This window comes from Micrasema longulum, unplaced genomic scaffold, assembly GCF_059751315.1.
Source record: "Micrasema longulum isolate JH-2025_06_02 unplaced genomic scaffold, ASM5975131v1 h1tg001343l, whole genome shotgun sequence".
NCBI lineage: Eukaryota > Metazoa > Arthropoda > Insecta > Trichoptera > Brachycentridae > Micrasema > Micrasema longulum.
In genome coordinates this window covers 45,598-64,158 of record NW_028278529.1, presented here as the reverse complement: position 1 = coordinate 64,158, position 18,561 = coordinate 45,598, and the positions used below count along the sequence as shown (strand labels likewise).

Here is an 18,561-nt window from a genome sequence, read left to right as displayed (position 1 = left end):
GGTCTATTTACGTATTTTGTATCGAAATTTATTTTCATATTTTTTATGTACAATCAGGAAAATAGTTCAAATCCACGAGGGCTGGTGGTTTCCACGGGTCTCTTAAGTAGTGTAACAAAAAAACACAAAAAAATAAATGTACACTTTTTCGATTTGTGCCGTGACCGACTGCGGCACGGTGCTAATTAGTTGATAATACATGCGCAACTTTAAACGATTGCGTTTTATTTACAAAATCAAATCGTCGATACCTTTACCTTCGCCCCGCTCCTCCCCAGGCTCCGAAGATCGCCGAGCGTTCCGCCCATCAGTCGTATTTAACCACGTCTAGAGCCTGACCGAAGGTTCCTCCTGCTTGCAGACCGCTGCGTAATCCGGGTTATCTTACGGACTAAGCATCGAGGTTCTGCGCTGCAGGCCTTCGAGCTGAAGCGGGGCACGGGCGATCGACCTTCAAAAAGGACGGCAGCGGCTGCGTTAGTACCCCACAGAAGGGAAGGTCGTAGCCAGGTGTACGGTCCCCGTATTCGTCTTCCGACGGATCACAGGGTCCTGCTGTCGCTAGCGGAATCATGCAGGATGCAGGAACTGGAGTAGTAGTCGGACCTGCGGTTTTTCTGTTCACTCAGTGGCGGTCCGGGCGCGCGGCGCGCACGCGTGTTGGCAACATTCTCCATTATGCTTATTCCATATTTCTTAAATTCTGTCTCCCGTTGATTTCTTAAAAAAAATACGGATTACAAACCCTGTAAATGTCCCAAACTTGCATATTAAAAGGTAGTTTAAATAATACACAAGAATAAGTAATAAAGTATATTTTATGATAATAATAAATAATACAAAGGTGTATACCTTCAGATACAAAGGTATACACAGATAAATATATTTAATGTATAATATTTAAACTGTGGGTAGTGCTGTTTTGTAATTTTCTCTTAGTGTATTATGTTTTCTATGTGAATGGAGTAGTTCAGTGCTACGGGAAATTGGATATAAAAATGTGATCTCACGCGCGGTATAAAAAAGAGCATTTAATTGTACGGCGAAGTTTCTCAAAAATGCATAAAAATAGTTTTCATAAAAACTAACAACTTTTAATGGCGTCACAAGTTCTTGTGAATCAAATAATCAATAATTACAGCGTTGACATGAGTTGCGATAGATTTTCGGTTTCCGTGAAACCATTTTTTTTACACATTTAGTATATTTTGATATCTACGGGGTTCTACTTTTAAATGCCACAACAAATCACATTTCAAAAACTTCTCGTGTTATAGCTCAAAAAGTAATTCGTCGATCAGGCTGAAATTTTTGTGGGTTTCTGTCTATAATATTTTCGGAAGGATATACCTAAATTTTTAAAGATATCGCGTAAATAAATTACTTTTATGGGGTAAAAATTGACGAAAAAGTAGTAAAAAATTTAAACATTTGATAAACAGCCCACGCAATTTTTTATTTTATACTTTATAATTTTTTTTTAGGATTATCTTTCCCTTGCATATGTCAGTAATCGAAGTACATAATATATATGCCTATATTTTGTTTCAGGTCAATAGAAAAAAAATACAAATGCAGCACTTTTCGATGTCACGCAAAAGACGAAAGACAACCCCGCCATTTTGTATTATAAAAATAAATAAATAATGTTTTTCTATATGCATTTATTTTATCACCTTTAAAAAAAATCCCAAAAAAATACTCATTTTTGGACGTCTAGACGGTTTGCTCCCCCTTAAGAGTAAAAGTAGCAATAATTTAAAATTAATAGCTTTCCGTTCCTAAAACGAATTTACTGTAGTCAATATTTTTTGTAAAAAAAAAACAGGTTACGCGGTATTGCAGTATCACCGATAATATGCATTATTAAAGTATTTCATATCTATGTTGATTTATAAAGTTTAGATATCTGGCAGTGTCTGTGAAAATGACAAAATGATTGGGGTCACACGCGTTCTTGTCAAGACGTCTCACACTGATAGACACTATTCCCCGCAAGTACCAGGAGATCTTATTATCTGGTTCTAAACGGCCAATCACGAGGCCTCCACCACTGTCTCCATTGCATACAGATGCACCTATAAAAAAAGTTTAAATACCAATCGAATTAATCATTACCTACTTATTTTATATATGTATCAGTGAACTTCACCATTCAAAATTAAGTATGTACAAATTAATTATATTACAAAAAAAATAGCTAAGCTTTCTTTGTGGAGTCCTGTTAATAAACATGCCATATCATGAGATTTTTCAAGATAATTTTGAGGTACCTGTGAGAGTGACTAGACAATGTACATTAGTACATTTGCAAAAGTTATAACAAGATACACTAGCAATTCAATACCGAATCGACTACATGCGCTAGCCGCTAGACAATAAACACAATTACGAACAGATTTAGGTAACGTAATTCAGATAAAATTGCAATTATGTAAACAATAGGGAAATATTACATACTACGAATACCAATAAAAAATATGTGAAATCGATTTAGAAAAACTAATTTTATTTTCAAAATTAATATGGATATTGTGGAGAAATGTTTTCGTGCATAAATTTTAAAATCAAATTGTTGAAAAATATGTCTCTAGTCTCTACCAGAACGCGACATGTTTGTCCTTGACAACTATGATGTTAAGATTAGTGACGATGTTCTATTTCAATTTAAATGGTCACAAAGTTCAAAATTTAACCGAATCGTGGCATATGCTAGGCCAATGCAATGGACCATTTTCGCAAGAATTGAAAATAATATACCTAAAAATTGCTTTCATTTTGGTTCTACTACACATTTTAATCAAGTTATTTGTAAATACCATATATGATAGAGCGTATTTTCTATTATTATTATATTCCTGATTCTGTATTGCATCCAAATTATTTTCACCTTCCTTTTTTTTATTTGAAGTCAACTCCTATATGTTGTAACGTTCTTCTTCTTTTGCAGCTCCTACCAGAGGCGGTGGTTGGCGACCAGGGTTGCCAATTTGTGAAGAAATTCCCCAAACTGCGGGGAATCTCAACTCGATTGGGGATTTTGTGGGGTTTGGTATTATGCAGGGATTTTAACATTCTACCATTTATTAATTTTTCTTTAGCTAACACATCGATAGTTTTATGGTAAGTGATTAAACCATAAATATTATTATGAATGAAATCGATATTTTTTTAATAGCAACACAACATGTTCAAATAATAATTCGGGGATCTCCTTTTAAACGGAAAATGAAAACAATGACAGTCAAATGAGCACATTAGGTATTAGTACAAACGACTGCTTGCGTTTTGTTTTATTATCTTTCATAATAACGGTTTTGTGCAAAAAATTATAAGTTGTTAAAAGTTGTTGATAAAAAAGCGCAAGGTAATCCTAAAGTAGGTTATTAACAAAATTTGTTCAAATTCTTCTTAAGAGCCTAAAAACGTCCCCTCGAAATATCGAGGATGCTTTTTTGTTTTTTTTTTCCTTAGATACTTATGTGGGGAATTTGTGGGAAATCGGACTTTGTTTTCTCCCCATTTGGATAAATTGATCTAGATTTTTGGGGTATTCGGAAAATTAGCATTGGCAACGCTGTTGGCGACCATCATTCTGAATTCATCACGATCCTGGGCCAGTCTAATCAGCGCTGCTGCATCCGGCACACCGAACCACTTTCTGAGATTTATGAGCCGCGATGCTCTGTTGTAATTTTAGGGTTTTATAATACTTTGCAAATTTAAGTTTATTTTGTATTTGCGAAATACCCTATTATATATAAAAATATATGCATGTAATTAAAAAAAGTATTGTAAAACCAGGAGAAAAAAAAATACCGCACACCGTATCTGAGGACTTGAGTCTCCTTGACGGTGCTCACATACAGGGAAAAAATGTTATTTTACAATAAAAAATCTAACAATATATGTACATGGATATTTTTGGATGGAACATTTTAGAGAAAGGAATATAGAAGTTTGAACATTTACATGTCTTATGGCATGTAATTGGCTGGTTTAAGTGGCCACTTTACACGCTGTGTAATATTCGCCACCAACGATATTTTTTAAATGATTTAATCTGTTGATTTTTATAAAGTTAAATAGCTGAGACCTTCATTGATACGGGTGTGGTTTATTTGACTGATTTATTTCACCTAAATACTAAATTGAACATTTAAAAAGTTTTCATTTTGCATAGAACAGTTGGTTTTATTATTTGGTAACCTTGTTCCCAATTTAGCATAAAGTGTGACAGAAGTTATTCAATTTATAAGATAAAGGTATGTTAAAGAAATTACCATTTCGGTTTCCTGCACAAAACGTGGTGTTGGTAATATATTTTTGGTAGAAGGAAGAAAAACTTAGAAGGCATTCTACGTCAGAAGCCACAGGCATGTCCACTGCATTTAATTTCTGGAGAACCATATCATTTTCATCAACACCCCAACCAACAACCTGAAACATTAAATTCACTATGTAATAATGATAGCCATAGAATGATAATATGTCAGGGCTGGTATTCCAAACGCTCTCGTGGCCGTATTATCTCGTGTATTAGTGTCACAAAACACAAAACTAAAAAACTAAAAATCACAAAACCAAAAAAATATATCATATTTTTCGTTTTGTACACCATTTTGTGAAAAGGACCTAAATTATATATTTATGGTATTTGTTACAATCAATATAGTGTAAAGTTTCCGCAAACCAAGTTTTGTAAAATTTCCATCGAAAATGAAAGTAAAAATGCAATTTTTCAATAAAAAATTATAAAAGTGCCATCTATGAATTATTAGTTTCATACTTAAGGCTGAAGTTCCTCATTGTGTCTGTCATTATTTTTAGGGAAAAGAGACACATTTTTACGCACGTACATAATATTTTCACACATACGAGTATATTGGCTGTACACCTTCATAATTTTTATTTGTTTAAACAGTTCTCTCAAAGAATCGCGAGAATGTAACTTATATAATGTCGCGTCGAGGACAATCCATCACCGCGTTACTCAAATTTGATAATTTTATTTATTTTTTTAAATGTTGAAGAATTTTTTTAAAACATTTATACCTATATTACTTATAGATACTGTTTTTTTGTTTTATTAGCAATGTTTGGATAAATTTACCGCTAAATGGCATATTTTATTAGAACGAGAATCACTTATCAGAACTATGTACTTATCTAAATCTTGCTTTCAGAGAATCAAATAATACACAGAGAAAAATTATCATAAACTTTTGCAATGGTCAAAAGGTAGAGATAAAGTTAAAAATCTAGTTAAGTTAGTGAAAATTGAATTTCTTCTACATAAAATACTTACTGATCCATTTATCCCAAATATATTGTATTTTAACAAGTCATTTTCTGGCCATAAGCAGGCGGGTTGGATGAACTGGTTAAACATCACATTTTCTTTCAGACGAATGACAGCAATATCATTTCTCAGGAAATTTGATTCATAGTCATCAGGTATATTAACAGAAGCCACCTAGAGAGTCGAAGAAACAAATTTACTTTATGTTAAAAAATGAAATCATATACAATTTCTAGAGTTACAATAGAAAAGGCCTTTCAAAAAAGGAAATCTCCTTTTATTTTAATTTAGGATTAATGAGAAAAAAGATTAACACATTTTTCCACTACGCAAAGGTAATACCTTTTAACAAGGTAGTTGATATTTAACTTTGATACGTTGTTTCAATATGATAAAATTAAATTGTACTTCTCTTCAATGAGTAGTTAACACAAGAGTCACAGAGTGTTCATTCGTGCGTACACGCATAAATAAAACCTCGCCCTTGAACTACTTTAAACACAATTAAAAAAAAATCTGATACCAAAAAAAAGTCAATTTAAAACAGTTAAAGTAGGCACCGCACTGTGTTGATCTCAATAATCGCAACAATACATTATTTTATTTATTTGAATCCAAATTTTTGAGAAGTGGTTATTTACGTTTTTGATATGATAGGTCTACAATCTAGTAGCATGTACCTGTCTCCTGATTGATTCATCTTCAGAAGCATTGAGTATGTGTTTCCCTAATTCAACAATTAGCAAGTCGTTGGAAATTGGTTCATCTCCCCGTGTAGCGCAATGGGCAGCTGTAATTTTTCATAACATCAATAGTTGTATAAGAAAAAAAAGATAAGAAGCAATGCATGAGAAAACTGAATTCGATCATTAGCAATTTCTTTGCGTCGTATAAAGAGTCAGGTTCCTACCAATGAGGAACTTCAGCCCTACGGGAAATTGGATACAAAAAATGATTTCTTGCGCGCGGTTAAAATTAGAGCATTAAATTGTTTGGTAAAATTTCTTAAAAATGAACGAAAATAATAACAATAAATATTTTAATAAAAACGCACTATTTTGAATGACGTCACTGGTTCATATGAACCATCCAATGATATGAGAGATTCGAAGGATATCCGGTTTGGTCATCGTAAACGAACCAATCCGAAGAACTGTCATAGAACAACCTTTGACGTCAGACGCGGAGTTATTTCAGAAATACAAAACTTTAAAGCGCTGATAATAGGATATATAAAAATATCAAAGAATTGGCTTAGTTCAATGTTCCATTAACAAATAAAAAAAGAAAAAAAAGACACTGAACTTCCTCATTGTAAGGAATCGAGAGAGGAGAAAGAGGCAGAGACGGACCACCATAGGTTCAGTTGGCACAAAATACCGGGCACTTGATTACAAGGAAGGTTAGAACAATATGCTCCTACTAATTTACACACTTGTATATTCCCGTCCCTTTTCAGTAAGTGACTGAGTAAAGTGTTTCTTAAAATAGTACAAACATTATAATAATACATGAATGTCCTAATATGAACTTAAGTGTAATTATCATTAAACTATATATTATTAATCATCAATATATCTAAACTAAAGACACTTGGAAACTTACATTTTATCAAAACATTAAGGTGGTTAGGAAAAGGATTGTAAAGAAAAAAAAACGATTTTGGGAAGAGCCAGAAGATTTGTTGATAAGGATTCGAGCAAAATTAACTACAACAAAATCACTGAACCACACATCAACCACCGTGGCAGCACATTATCCTATCAAACCAAGAAAATTTTAACGAATTCACCATATTACAAAACCAAGCTCCAATTCCGAGAAAAAACAGATACACAAGGGTAAAGTCGATATTAAATTAATTAAAACTACTAACATATCATAACAATGATTTTTGTTCACAAAATCATTAACTCTCTAATCATAAACTTCTTCAAAGCCAACCAGAACACAATCACTGTTTAAGAGCTAACTTATCTGCTACACTGCTATATTGCAGTGACACCTTGTCAGAAATCAAACCGAAGACCTAATACATGAAAGACAAACACAGCTTGCCCACAACATACTGCACACCGCATCTGAAGACTTCAAGTTTCCTTGGTGGTGCCCAAATACAAGTAAAAATTGATCGTTGCCGAATAAGAAAAGCTGCCTGAAGGAGCTCTCTATAATCTGACCTTGGCATCGTTGTGCCAAAGTAAGGTAATCCAGAAGTACATAATATATTCTTCATTGGATTGGACACGATCGATTCGTCAAAATGATAACAAAACTTTTTAAAAGCCTTTAAATTCCTTTCGGAAACTATCAGATCTGTGTATCTGGCAGGACCTTAAAAAACCACGGATAGTAGCGAGAAGCTCCATACGGTATTCTGGTATCCGCAATAGCACGGAGAGGAATCATCAATATTTTTCATTTAATTTACCATGAATTGATGAAAATTGGGTCACTCAGTCTTCAGGGATTATCTAAGGAGAATTTAAGGGCTGACGGATTGAGTGAAAAAAAAATTATCCACCCTAAAGCGAAAGATTCCCATCGCGGTTGCCAATAGCGTTTATAGACAATTTTTCTTAAATATTATATGATTGATACATTCCTTCAGTTGGGTGTAAACGACGCCGCGAATCACAAAGGAAGGCTTTCTTATTGAGTGAAAATTGGATCGTCACTGGACCTCCTGATTCAAAGCTGACAAGCCCGTTAGAACAGGGGTGCTTACGATAAGCATGCCCTATATGCTCCAGTAAGAGGCAGTAGAGGTTGCCTTTGTTCACTTAAAATAGTTCATATAAAATATTGGAATTCGTATCACTGTAAGGCAAATTGAGGACCGTTTTTTTTTAATTCGACATTCGCTTGAAAGGAGAGGTTTTTTTATAATTCGCGTCAAATCGCGTGAACAATCTTTGTTTTAAAAAATACGCCTTGCAACTAAGCCTGAAGGTAATCTAATTTGTAATTTATATACAATTTATAATTTTCTTTTATAACTCATTAGTACCCAATATAAATTATTGAAATGAAGGATCAATTGATACACGATAAAATATTGTGTTTTTAAAAAAATGTTAAGACTTAGATATTTTTTAAAGCCAGTTTTTAGCGTGTTTTGGTGAGGTTTTTTTAGGTTATCGATGCGTTTTGATACTGGCTCTAAATTTTTATTTTAAATCCCAAACCGCCACGTGGGCCGAATATCGTGTTTAGAAAAAAACGATCCTCGATTTCATTCAAGAATTACAACCAAAGGTTTGTCGTAGAAAATGAAGTTAAAAAGAGTTTTCCAGGAATTTTATAAAAGGTGGATAGACAAGATTGCCTTTCAATAATAAAAGTGGAAGGCAAACGCATTTATAACTAGACTAAAAAGTAAAATCTTTATGAAACCCCAGACAAAACTTACTCTTTCATACCGATAACAAACTATGGATTTCATTCAGAAGTCTCAGGTCTGCCAACAAACATACCATTCTTGATTTCTTTGATAACAAGTTGTCTTCTTTCATACGATAACTGAATCAAATTCAATTATAAACACCTCTCTCCCGCTTCCACTCCCACCAAGTCTACTCTATACCATTGTGTCTTTCTACTTTCTTTTACAACAATTTTCTATACATAAAAGTGTCCTTAAAAATGCCCATTGGGCGGATATGTAAATAAATAAAAATACATATCTATAGTCGGGGTCTACTTTCAAGGCGCACGGAAGGAATGCAGTAGTATGTTGTAACGCTGTCCGATTTAGTTTAGGTACAAATCATCTGGTCGTTATTTACAAGTATATTATATTCTTGAATATCGAGGAGCCAATTTTTATCGAAACTCAACCGGGCAACGTCAAAACACATTACCGCATTCTTTCCTCGTGCGTCTAGAACGTAGACCCCGTCTATACCTATAGGTATTAAAATAATAAAGTGTCTTTCAACTACATGTTTAAATTGAAATATTGTTACAAAAAATAATATATAGCGAGAACAACAAATATGGAATAATTACATTAATGTAACAAAAATCATCATAGTTCAGTGCTTTATGCATTATAAAGACATTATGATGTTGAAGATGATTCACAATTTTATTTTTTTACCAACAATACATTATGAAACTAGAGATAACAAAATATATCAACCGGTCACAACTGCTACTGAAGAGATGAGTGTCCCTCCACACCGATAAGTCTGTGTATCTGCTGTAATATTGTAGAGGAATATGGCTGCATGCCAAGGCCAGTCTCCGCGTTCAGTAGGACGACCCCTGACTATTAACTTCGAATGTTCCAGTTGCTTTCGCCCGCAAAAAGGTTTAAAGTCGGTTTGACTTATTACTCCCAAGGCTATACCGGTTGATCCCGAAATTTTGGGTTGCCACTGAAAATATGATTACATTAAAAACCGAATACAATCAAAATGTTTTTATATTAGGAGTTGACGCAAGTTGTATCCTTTTTTTCCAAATTTCAAAATGAGCACGAAAAGTAAAACAAAATGTTAAAGATACCCACCCATATGTCATCCGAAATAAAATACAAACAATCGCTTTTGCACTACGTATATTATTTTGTTTGATTACAAGCCTTTCGAATGCATTGTGAAGTAGACAAAAGTGAGCGTTTTCGACGCCTCCTTCTGTTCGCGTTCAGTCGAGGAATAAAGCTGCCAAAGCTGCTCGGGATATTTGCGCAGTGTACGGAAAAGATGCTATGAATTATTGACCAGTTTGTTTAAAAATAATGAAAGAGAACACATTATTGACTATTATTCTCTTCATTTGGAAAGAATGGATCCGACTTAATACAACACGCTTTATTCAATTTATTATAGAAATAAAAAACTAGGGATACAGTGATTAATTCGTAACCTACTAATGTAAGAGATCAATCTCTTAAACACATTTGTTGAATGGAACCAAGGAGAAACTATTACCAATGACCAAATAACTCGGCCTAAGTGTTACTAAGTAAATGCCTACATGCATTCATATAACGTTATTTCTTAGTTTAAATTCACAAATTGCTGTTGGTGACCTTTCTTTTATCAATCAGGTACCTACTTTATTATCCCAGTTATTCCAAATCTATGGATTTATAAATTACAATGAACTTCCACCGAGAATCTTCACTAACACTTAATTGAAATTTTACTATTTAAACCGATCCAAGTTTTTGCGTTACGATTTGCAAAATATTTCAATTTCGAGTCGTTTTTCCAAAGAGTATACATCCGTGCCAGAAAATGAAAGTTCAAGGTTGGAATCTCAGATCTCCGATTTCACGAAACTATCACATGACCACAGTTCAAAACCTATCAATAAACAACAAACTCATCAAAATCAAAAAACCAATGCATATGTTTATATTCAAAAGTAAAATAAATTGAAATAATGTGGTTTGAATGTGGATTGTGGTGCCTCAGAAGTAGGTACCGGCAACTATCAAGAAAATAGAGCAATAGACAACAAACACGGCAAGTTGGCGTCCCAGAGGATCAGTGACGTAGGTAAACATATAAAAACACCAAAGCACTGATCGCTCCTTTTCCACCTCTGCAGCTCGCCACCTACAACCAAGATCCAAGAATCTTTTGAAATTTTTGTCAACCGCGTAGTAAAAATACATCAATTCTAACTTCAGTGCTCTATTGTATTAGTAATATATTAAATAAATAGGTAGTGTTCGAAACTCACATAAGTGTTCGACATTAATTTTATTATCAAGTGTTAAGCAACCTTTTGAAGAGCAAAGTGGGGCGACACGTGAGACGTTGGGTGTAGGATTTCAATCGACTTCTTACACCACATCTTAGCCTGTGGCGCAAGACTAAAAACATCTAGGCGTAGCGCATACACGCTGATGGACCTACCTGAGACAGTAGTAGGCCGTTTTCACACATGCCACGCAAATCCACCCGGCCCGGTAACTTTCCGCGTTCATCCTACAAACGCATACACAACGTGTCAGCTTTTGTAGGGTAAAACCGATAAAATTACCGCGCCGGGTGGATTGGCGTGGCATGTGTGAAAAGGGCCGTAGAGCCGGCAATGAGCTAATGAGTGATCTTTACCACAATTAGTGACCACCACAACCGGTGACCCCGAAAAGAGGCCCCCCACAGGATCTTAGTACTAGCAGGAAGTTCAAAAGGCACTCCTTTCTACTCGTTCACCAAAGAATTGTTTTTGACAAAAAATATTAGCCCAATGCATAATATTCATAAAATTACATTATTTATTGTTTCAGCATTTACTTTGTGGAAAAACATTTTGAATTTATTTAAAATAAAACACTTTGTATAAACAAATAGGGGAGAAGTGGGATAGTTGATCCCGCGGGATACTTGATCCCCATTCAAATTTGACGCTACTAGATATTTTATCACTGCTCTTTTGGCACCACTGGGTAGCGGCCATAGTGTTGCCTTTGTTTTAATAAATGGTCGTTACCTCTGAAGAAGCGTAAACGAATAACAAATATTTTTCTGTTTTGTGACATTGAAACTTTATTTTACCCGTGCAAGGTAAGTTTTAACCATTTTAATTCGTGAAGTTTATGATTATTCTACCTTAATCGGTGAAACATGTGTACTTTGACCTACAAAACACCATTAAATTGATATTATAATTGTAACTCCTCCAGCTTTAAATTTCAATTTTAACAAAAAATGTCAACAGAGGGATAGTTGATCCTTTGAAGTGGGGGATACTTGCTCCTAGGATCAAGTATCCCACTTCATCTATTTTTTAAACTCTTGATATCAAACCTGCAAAAATCATTGCCGTGAAAGGATCGAAACGGGTTGGCAAAATTACTTCAGCGGAACGAGGCAAGCTGGTTACGGTGTGTGCTGCTATCAGTGCTGTCGGTGGTCACAAGCCTCCTTTAATGATCTTTCCCAGAAAAAACTGGGAGGACAGGTTTTCTCAACCATGCACCTCCTGGCAGCAATGCAGCAACACATGCAAGTGGATGGATGACTTGCGCTGGTTTTTTCAAGTTCTTAGAGCACTTTGTTCGTTTTGCTCAGCCAAGAATAAGAATAAGCTCAGATAAGAAGCACCTAATTATAATGGACAACCACGAAAGCCATTGCCCACTGGAGGCTGTAAATTACGCGAGACAACGGCATTGTTGTGCTTACAATTCCACCGCACACCTCTCATAAGCTGCCTTTGGACCGTGCCGTTTTTGGCCCACTGAAGACCTACTACTCCCAGACAGCATCTAATTTTATGCTCAAGTTCCCTGGGAGAACTATCACAATCTACGACATTGCCGAACTCCTTGGAGAAGCGTTCCCTCGAGCCATGGCACCAACTAACATCATAAGTGGATTCAAAGTAGCAGGAATATGGCCAGTAAATGCAAGCATCTTTACTGACGATGAATTTATGACCAGCGCTGTCACCGACCGTCCAGATCCAAATGATCCAATACAGTCAGCGCCTAGTACACCAGTTTCTACACAGCCCGCATCATCTGGGGCCCTGGAACCTTGCACTCCAACATCAAATATTCTTCCAGATCCAATACAGTCAGCACCTAGTACATCAGTTTATTCACAACCCACATCATCTGGGGTCCTGGAACTTTGCACTCTAACATCGAATATATCTGTAAAATATCTTTCACCACAAGACATTATGCCATATCCAAAGGCAGCACCTCGTGTGCAATCATCTTAAGGTAGAAAACGGGGGCGCTCTCGTATCCTGACTGATACACCTGAAAAGGCAGAAATTGAAGAACTTGCTCCCAAAAAGATAGCTAAGGAAGCTGCGATCATGAAGAAAAAAGAACAAAAACTTCAGAAACTTAGAAACACTGAACTTTTCAATTCCACTGATGAAGATGAGGATGATCTTTCCAGCCTTCCAGATAGTAGCGGTGGCTCTGATTTCCTTTCAGATGATGAAGAACTTATTGACGACATCGAACCAGAGAATGATGACTACGTTTTAGTCAAGTTTTCCACCAAAAAAACAGTTAAGTTTTATGTTGGGAAAGTTTTTAGTCACAATGAAAATACCTTGAAAGTGAAATTCTTGAGGCGGAAGGAAGAATAAGTTGTCAAAGCCGTCCGTCAGCGGAACGACCAGGACAGCTAGCATCATCAAGTTTAGACAAAAATTTGATGCTGTTTTCTAAATAATATAATTTCCATTCTTAATTGGCTATAATTACTAATGCTGTTTTAATGGGTGGGATACTTGATCACCGGGATCATGTAACCCACTCGTGGGGATCAAGTATCCCTCATGGACAGGGATACTTGATCCCCGCGAGTATCTTACAAGAACTGATCTACTACATTTGTTTCACGAGAAAAAGGTTTTAAATGCACGCCTAGTGGAAGGTAATACATCACATTATGAACCTGGTGCAAAGAAAGAACAAAATAGCTATTACACTCTGAGATAATTCATGAAAACTAAAACAGGGATCAACCATCCCACCTTTCCCCTAACAATAAAACACTCAGTTTATATTTATACCTGAGGATGGGTAATACTGATTACCCAAAACTAGTCGTGTTTTAATGAATTAAACTCTTGTGTGGTAAATTTACAAAGTGTTTTATTTTAGATAAATTCATATAATTATTGAATTAATTAAGAAATTATTACCTTTTCACGCATTTTTACACATTTTTTCATTCCATTTATACAAATTGATTTCAAATTGGGGAACGGCTTATTTGGAGGAGCTTCCACAATAAATTTCAATGAGCTTGGCATTCCAAATGTAGAAATACAGAATGTAGAAATCCTCGAGCTTATTTTACCAATTTTCGGATCCTTGAAAAATACAAATTTATCAAAAAGAAAAATATTTCCATCAGATGTGAGATAATTTTTTTATATTAGAGTTTTATTTTATTTTTATGTACGTACCCGTTATCATTGGTAACCATTATAAAAGATAACAGTACAAAAGTAATAAAATGTACCTGTACATATCAACAACAACATCAAACCATCACGCTGTTTCTCTATAAGAGTAGGCAGAGGAGTTATCACGAGGAACATAGCGCGTTACGAGCGAGGTCGTGAAATTTTTCTTTCTTTTGTACCAAGATATATTGGAATGGTTAGAGGATGAACTAAATATTAAAAAGGAACAGACAGCAGACGTTTTAAGCAGAAAAAATGCGCGGAAGTGACATGCACGCACTCAGCAAATGGCTGTTGTTCTACTGTCCTGTCCGTGCACATTCACACAACAACAGTGCAGCCTCGTGCGGTGGTGGAGGTTAAACATTGTCCTGCGGAGACAGCCTGCCTGTCTATCTCTGGGACAATGTATGGGTCCACTGTCTCGTCCTCCAAATTTTTGTTTACGCGAGGACAACAGGTTCGATGATGGGACATGACAATCTCGTATTGTCCTCGTGTAAACGCTACTTAACAATAGATAATAATATTATGTTTTTGTAATAAGCTTTATATTTCCATTAAATTAAATAAATAAACGGCCTTACCAATGAGATAGTCGCTTCACTATCTAACTTTAGAACAATTTTTGCTTGATCATACTTTTTAAATTCAGTTAGGTCAATAGTCCCTTCCCAATAATTGTCTTTAGATGGTGGTCTTCCCGATTCCCTGATCATTGATAAGATTCCATCTTCACACGGATTATAAAGCTGAATCGCCGTTCCCAAGATTCTTAAACCATCATTGTCAACATTATCAGAATCTTGTGAATTCGTCACTGCTATCAGGTAGAGTATTAAAAAAAATAATTGAAGTATTAAAGTCATTTTACTGAAAAAAAAGGCAATTATGAGCATTGTAGATATATTTGTGATATATATGGTTAGAACTTCTTTGGCACAGGACAAAAGCCATATAATATAATGCCAGAACCATGGAAATGTAACAGCCACAATGTAACAAAGTTACTGACTACTTTACTAAGTCAAATCGGTCGCGGAGGGCTGTTAGATGTCCAATACATGTTCTTATTTGAATTGTTAATTGAATTTTGGAGATCCTCATTACGTTTTAACTGTTTTTTTTGCTTTATATTTTACTATGTTTTTTTACAATGATTATTACCGTTTTCTCAAAATATTTATTTTAATTTGTTTTTTTCTTTGTATTGCTTATTGTTTTTATATTTTGACTCTCTTAGAATGAACCCTAGTTAGACAGTCAAAGCAACTTTGTATAAATGTATAATTATATGTAAACTTTATCAAACTTCAAGAGCAAATTATTTTTAAAATTTTAGGATAATAATTGAGACTCAAGTATTTTTATATGTTTTAAACACATTTTTTTTTTCATTTTGAATTGTATTTCTATATCTGTAAATTGTTTATAACCTCTGTAAAGCCCTTTTGGCGTTAATAAATAAATAAAAGAAATATTGCGCACATTAGGAACGTCATAAATATTTTTCATTTACAGAAATATGTTTAGATTGGAACCGTTAAACTGATTACCTTACCTTAGTAACAGGTGATCATGATACGATGCATTTGTAGTACCAAAGCAGTGCCCTATGCACCCTAAGGTGAGAATAAAAGCATACCTTTATAATGATGAATCTAATAATCATCGATTATTAATAATTATCATAAACATCGTCATATCCGCCCTATACGCAAGCGATGGTGCCGCAGCGTATCTGGGGCAGGCAATATGATCAGTCTTATGTCTTACGCTTTAGGGGCAGTAAAACTTTGCCGACGGATTATTATTAATCAAGGGGAGAAGAAAAGTCCTGAAGTTGATAGGGAGGTGTGTTTTTACTAAGTGGATTTCATGATTTTGGCTTTACACTTTGCTTTCACTTTACGGTACTCAACACCCGTGTAGGGTAAGATAGGGAACAGGGTAACAAAAAAGTTTTATTTAATTTTAGAAAAATGTGAAATTAATTATTTAATGAACACCAATCAAAAGTTTATCCTTTAGTTTGAAATTACTAAAAAGAAGCAATAGAAAACATGATTATGAAAAATAATATAAGTAAGTGATTTTCTAAAGTCACTTACTTGCTACGCTGTACCCCAGATCTAGGATGCAGTGTAACTAACATAGGGGAACAGTTCAACAAAGAAGAGAACATTGAAAAACATTGGCCAAAATGGCATTTTTTTCAAAGTATCTTTTGGAAATAAATACAGATGCTTTTAAGAAAAGGTAATATGGAATAATCTTATGACCATAAGCTCTGTAGATGCCTAGACTTCTATATTACCTTCTCTTAAATGTTCTTCATCTCTATTGTACTATGTTAATATAAACAGCTCCCCAGGGAGTTGAATCCAGTCCTTGTCTACAAACATTTGGACAAACTCAAAATATTGTTGAAATATAGATGCCTTTAAAATAAAAACAGTTTTCTATTTCTTCCCTTTTTCGAAGGTACTGAATTTCATATAATTTATTCTCACCCGTTTCACTCAATTTGACTTAATAGTATCTATACAGATCCTATCAAACAAAATCACCTATCACCTAAAAGTGTTACACTGTGCCACGTCAGGCTCTGTCCCATGGGGTATTAAAATTATTTACATTAAGTTTCAAAAAGTTTTAAATAACAAACGAGGTTTTTTGATTTATTAAACGGCTCACAAATAAAGAATAAATAAGAAATACTTTTACTCACCATTGCTCGACTATTTCAGAATACAACCGAAATGTCTTTTTTATTTTAATCACTACTTCACACTAACAAAAACATCATTTTGCAATTATTGAAAAAAACATGAATACTGTTATCAAATTGGCTCTGTATTAAAATTGCGAATTCTGAACTCTTATTGGCTGTAGAAAAACAGTATTGCAGTAAATAAAACTAAAGGAAATATTATAACTGTTATAGTGTACACCGTGTTACAACGTTTCCCACCTGACCCTACTCTAATTAAGTAATGTATCTATCGATCTTTTCTACACTGGGAATCACTTTTATTGTCTTTCTAGGTTCAAAAATAACTTTATTGGTGTTAAATTAATATTAAACTAAATGAACAATTTGATACGTCGATCCGTTTATCTTTATTATCTAGAAACAGTTTTGGAAATATCAACTCATTATTTTAATTCAATATAAATCACAAATAACATTCTACAATAAATTTCAACAACTAATTTCAACTCCTTATTTTAATTCAATATAAATCACAAATAACATTCTACAATAAATTTCAACAACTAATTTGAAAAACAAATAAACACGTAAACACAACGTCGCACATCGGTATTTTATAAACAAAATATTTAGAAAAAACCCTTAAAAGCTCAGTAAAAAATAAATTAAAACAAACAAACCTGAATGTTTGAATTATTAATTATTTCCGAAATATTACTCGTAATATGAAACCGCACACGGTGAGCGCGCCAGCACAATCTGAGGTAAAAGAGAACTGATTGTAAATGTTTCTAATTGAACGCTCACTTTTTCCTTATCCAGTAAATACACAAAATACTATGGAAATTGGTAATGTATAGGAAACATTCCACCGCTACCGCACCGATACGAAACCCGGGAAACCCAAAAATGAAGCAAAAATGAAAGGACCACTGCGTGGCGGTCAGTCGGCGCGGCGTATCAGTCAACAAAAATAATCAAAATCAGGTTTAAAATGGTTCGGTCACTGACTGGATTTTAAGACCAGTTCAAAACTATCATCTCTGTTTTCAATAAATTGCACTAAAAATGATTCGTTCGCCTCGCGGCGAGGTTTGTTTGAGACGTTTGTCGACCGCGTGTGAGGTGAGGACTGAGGACCCGAATTCGATTCCTTGCTCTTTAATATTTCCGATGGTTTTCGATATAATCAACTGGAGATTTCTGTCCCAAATTGCGAATTTTCGTACATGTGTTTATATTTGTTTAGTTTCCTTATTTTTTTTCCTATACTGAGGCCTTTTGCCAAACATGACGAATGACAATGTCGGCCGAACACCACTGAGGTGTATATTTACATATAGGTACATATACAGGGTGTTCTTTAAACCCGTCACATCCGAAACCACGATGATCAGTATGAACAAGAAGACATATTGGCACATTAAAATATTTTTTTAGAACGAATAAAATTTACAAAAATAAAATATTTAAAAAAAATCGTTGCTTACATCTGCAGGGGAGAAACGGGGAGGGGGGATGGGGGAGTCTAGTACACTGTCGACCGCGCCCCCCTTTGCTTCTCCCCCGCAGAAGTAAGTAACTATTTGTTTTTTTCAATATTTTATTTTTTTAAATTTTCTTCGTTCTAAACATTTTTTTA

The 18,561-nt window shown here is 34.5% G+C and overlaps 1 protein-coding gene across 3 annotated transcripts; it reads right to left on the bottom strand.

Moving 5' to 3' along the window:
• Positions 1–1,540: 1,540 nt before the first annotated feature.
• LOC148275779 (venom protease-like) lies at positions 1,541–17,904 on the bottom strand. 3 transcript variants are annotated; one of them, XM_088235205.1, is made up of 9 exons: positions 17,727–17,855; positions 16,935–17,092; positions 14,791–15,076; positions 13,937–14,107; positions 9,447–9,684; positions 5,983–6,092; positions 5,309–5,476; positions 4,284–4,440; positions 1,541–2,078 (listed from the first exon to the last, which is right to left on the bottom strand). In XM_088235205.1, the coding sequence occupies exons 3-9, from the start codon at positions 15,070–15,072 to the stop codon at positions 1,867–1,869; spliced, it is 1,338 nt and encodes a 445-aa protein (XP_088091331.1). In that variant the 5' UTR covers positions 15,073–15,076; positions 16,935–17,092; positions 17,727–17,855; the 3' UTR covers positions 1,541–1,866. The 3 variants fall into 3 exon arrangements, with proteins under 3 accessions (XP_088091331.1, XP_088091330.1, XP_088091332.1); XM_088235204.1 differs by lacking the exon at positions 16,935–17,092 and having other exon boundaries at positions 17,600–17,904; XM_088235206.1 differs by lacking the exon at positions 16,935–17,092 and having other exon boundaries at positions 17,727–17,904.
• Positions 17,905–18,561: the final 657 nt, after the last annotated feature.

Excerpts from the sequence above, each read along its gene's own strand:
- LOC148275779 (XM_088235204.1), bottom strand. The coding sequence starts at position 15,072 with ATGACTTTAATACTTCAATTATTTTTTTTAATACTCTACCTGATAGCA. Across the intron at positions 6,093-9,446 it reads TTCAGTAGCAGTTGTGACCG|CTGCCCATTGCGCTACACGG; the intron begins GTTGATATATTT and ends GAAAAATTACAG. Across the intron at positions 5,477-5,982 it reads ATGAATCAATCAGGAGACAG|GTGGCTTCTGTTAATATACC; the intron begins GTACATGCTACT and ends TCGACTCTCTAG.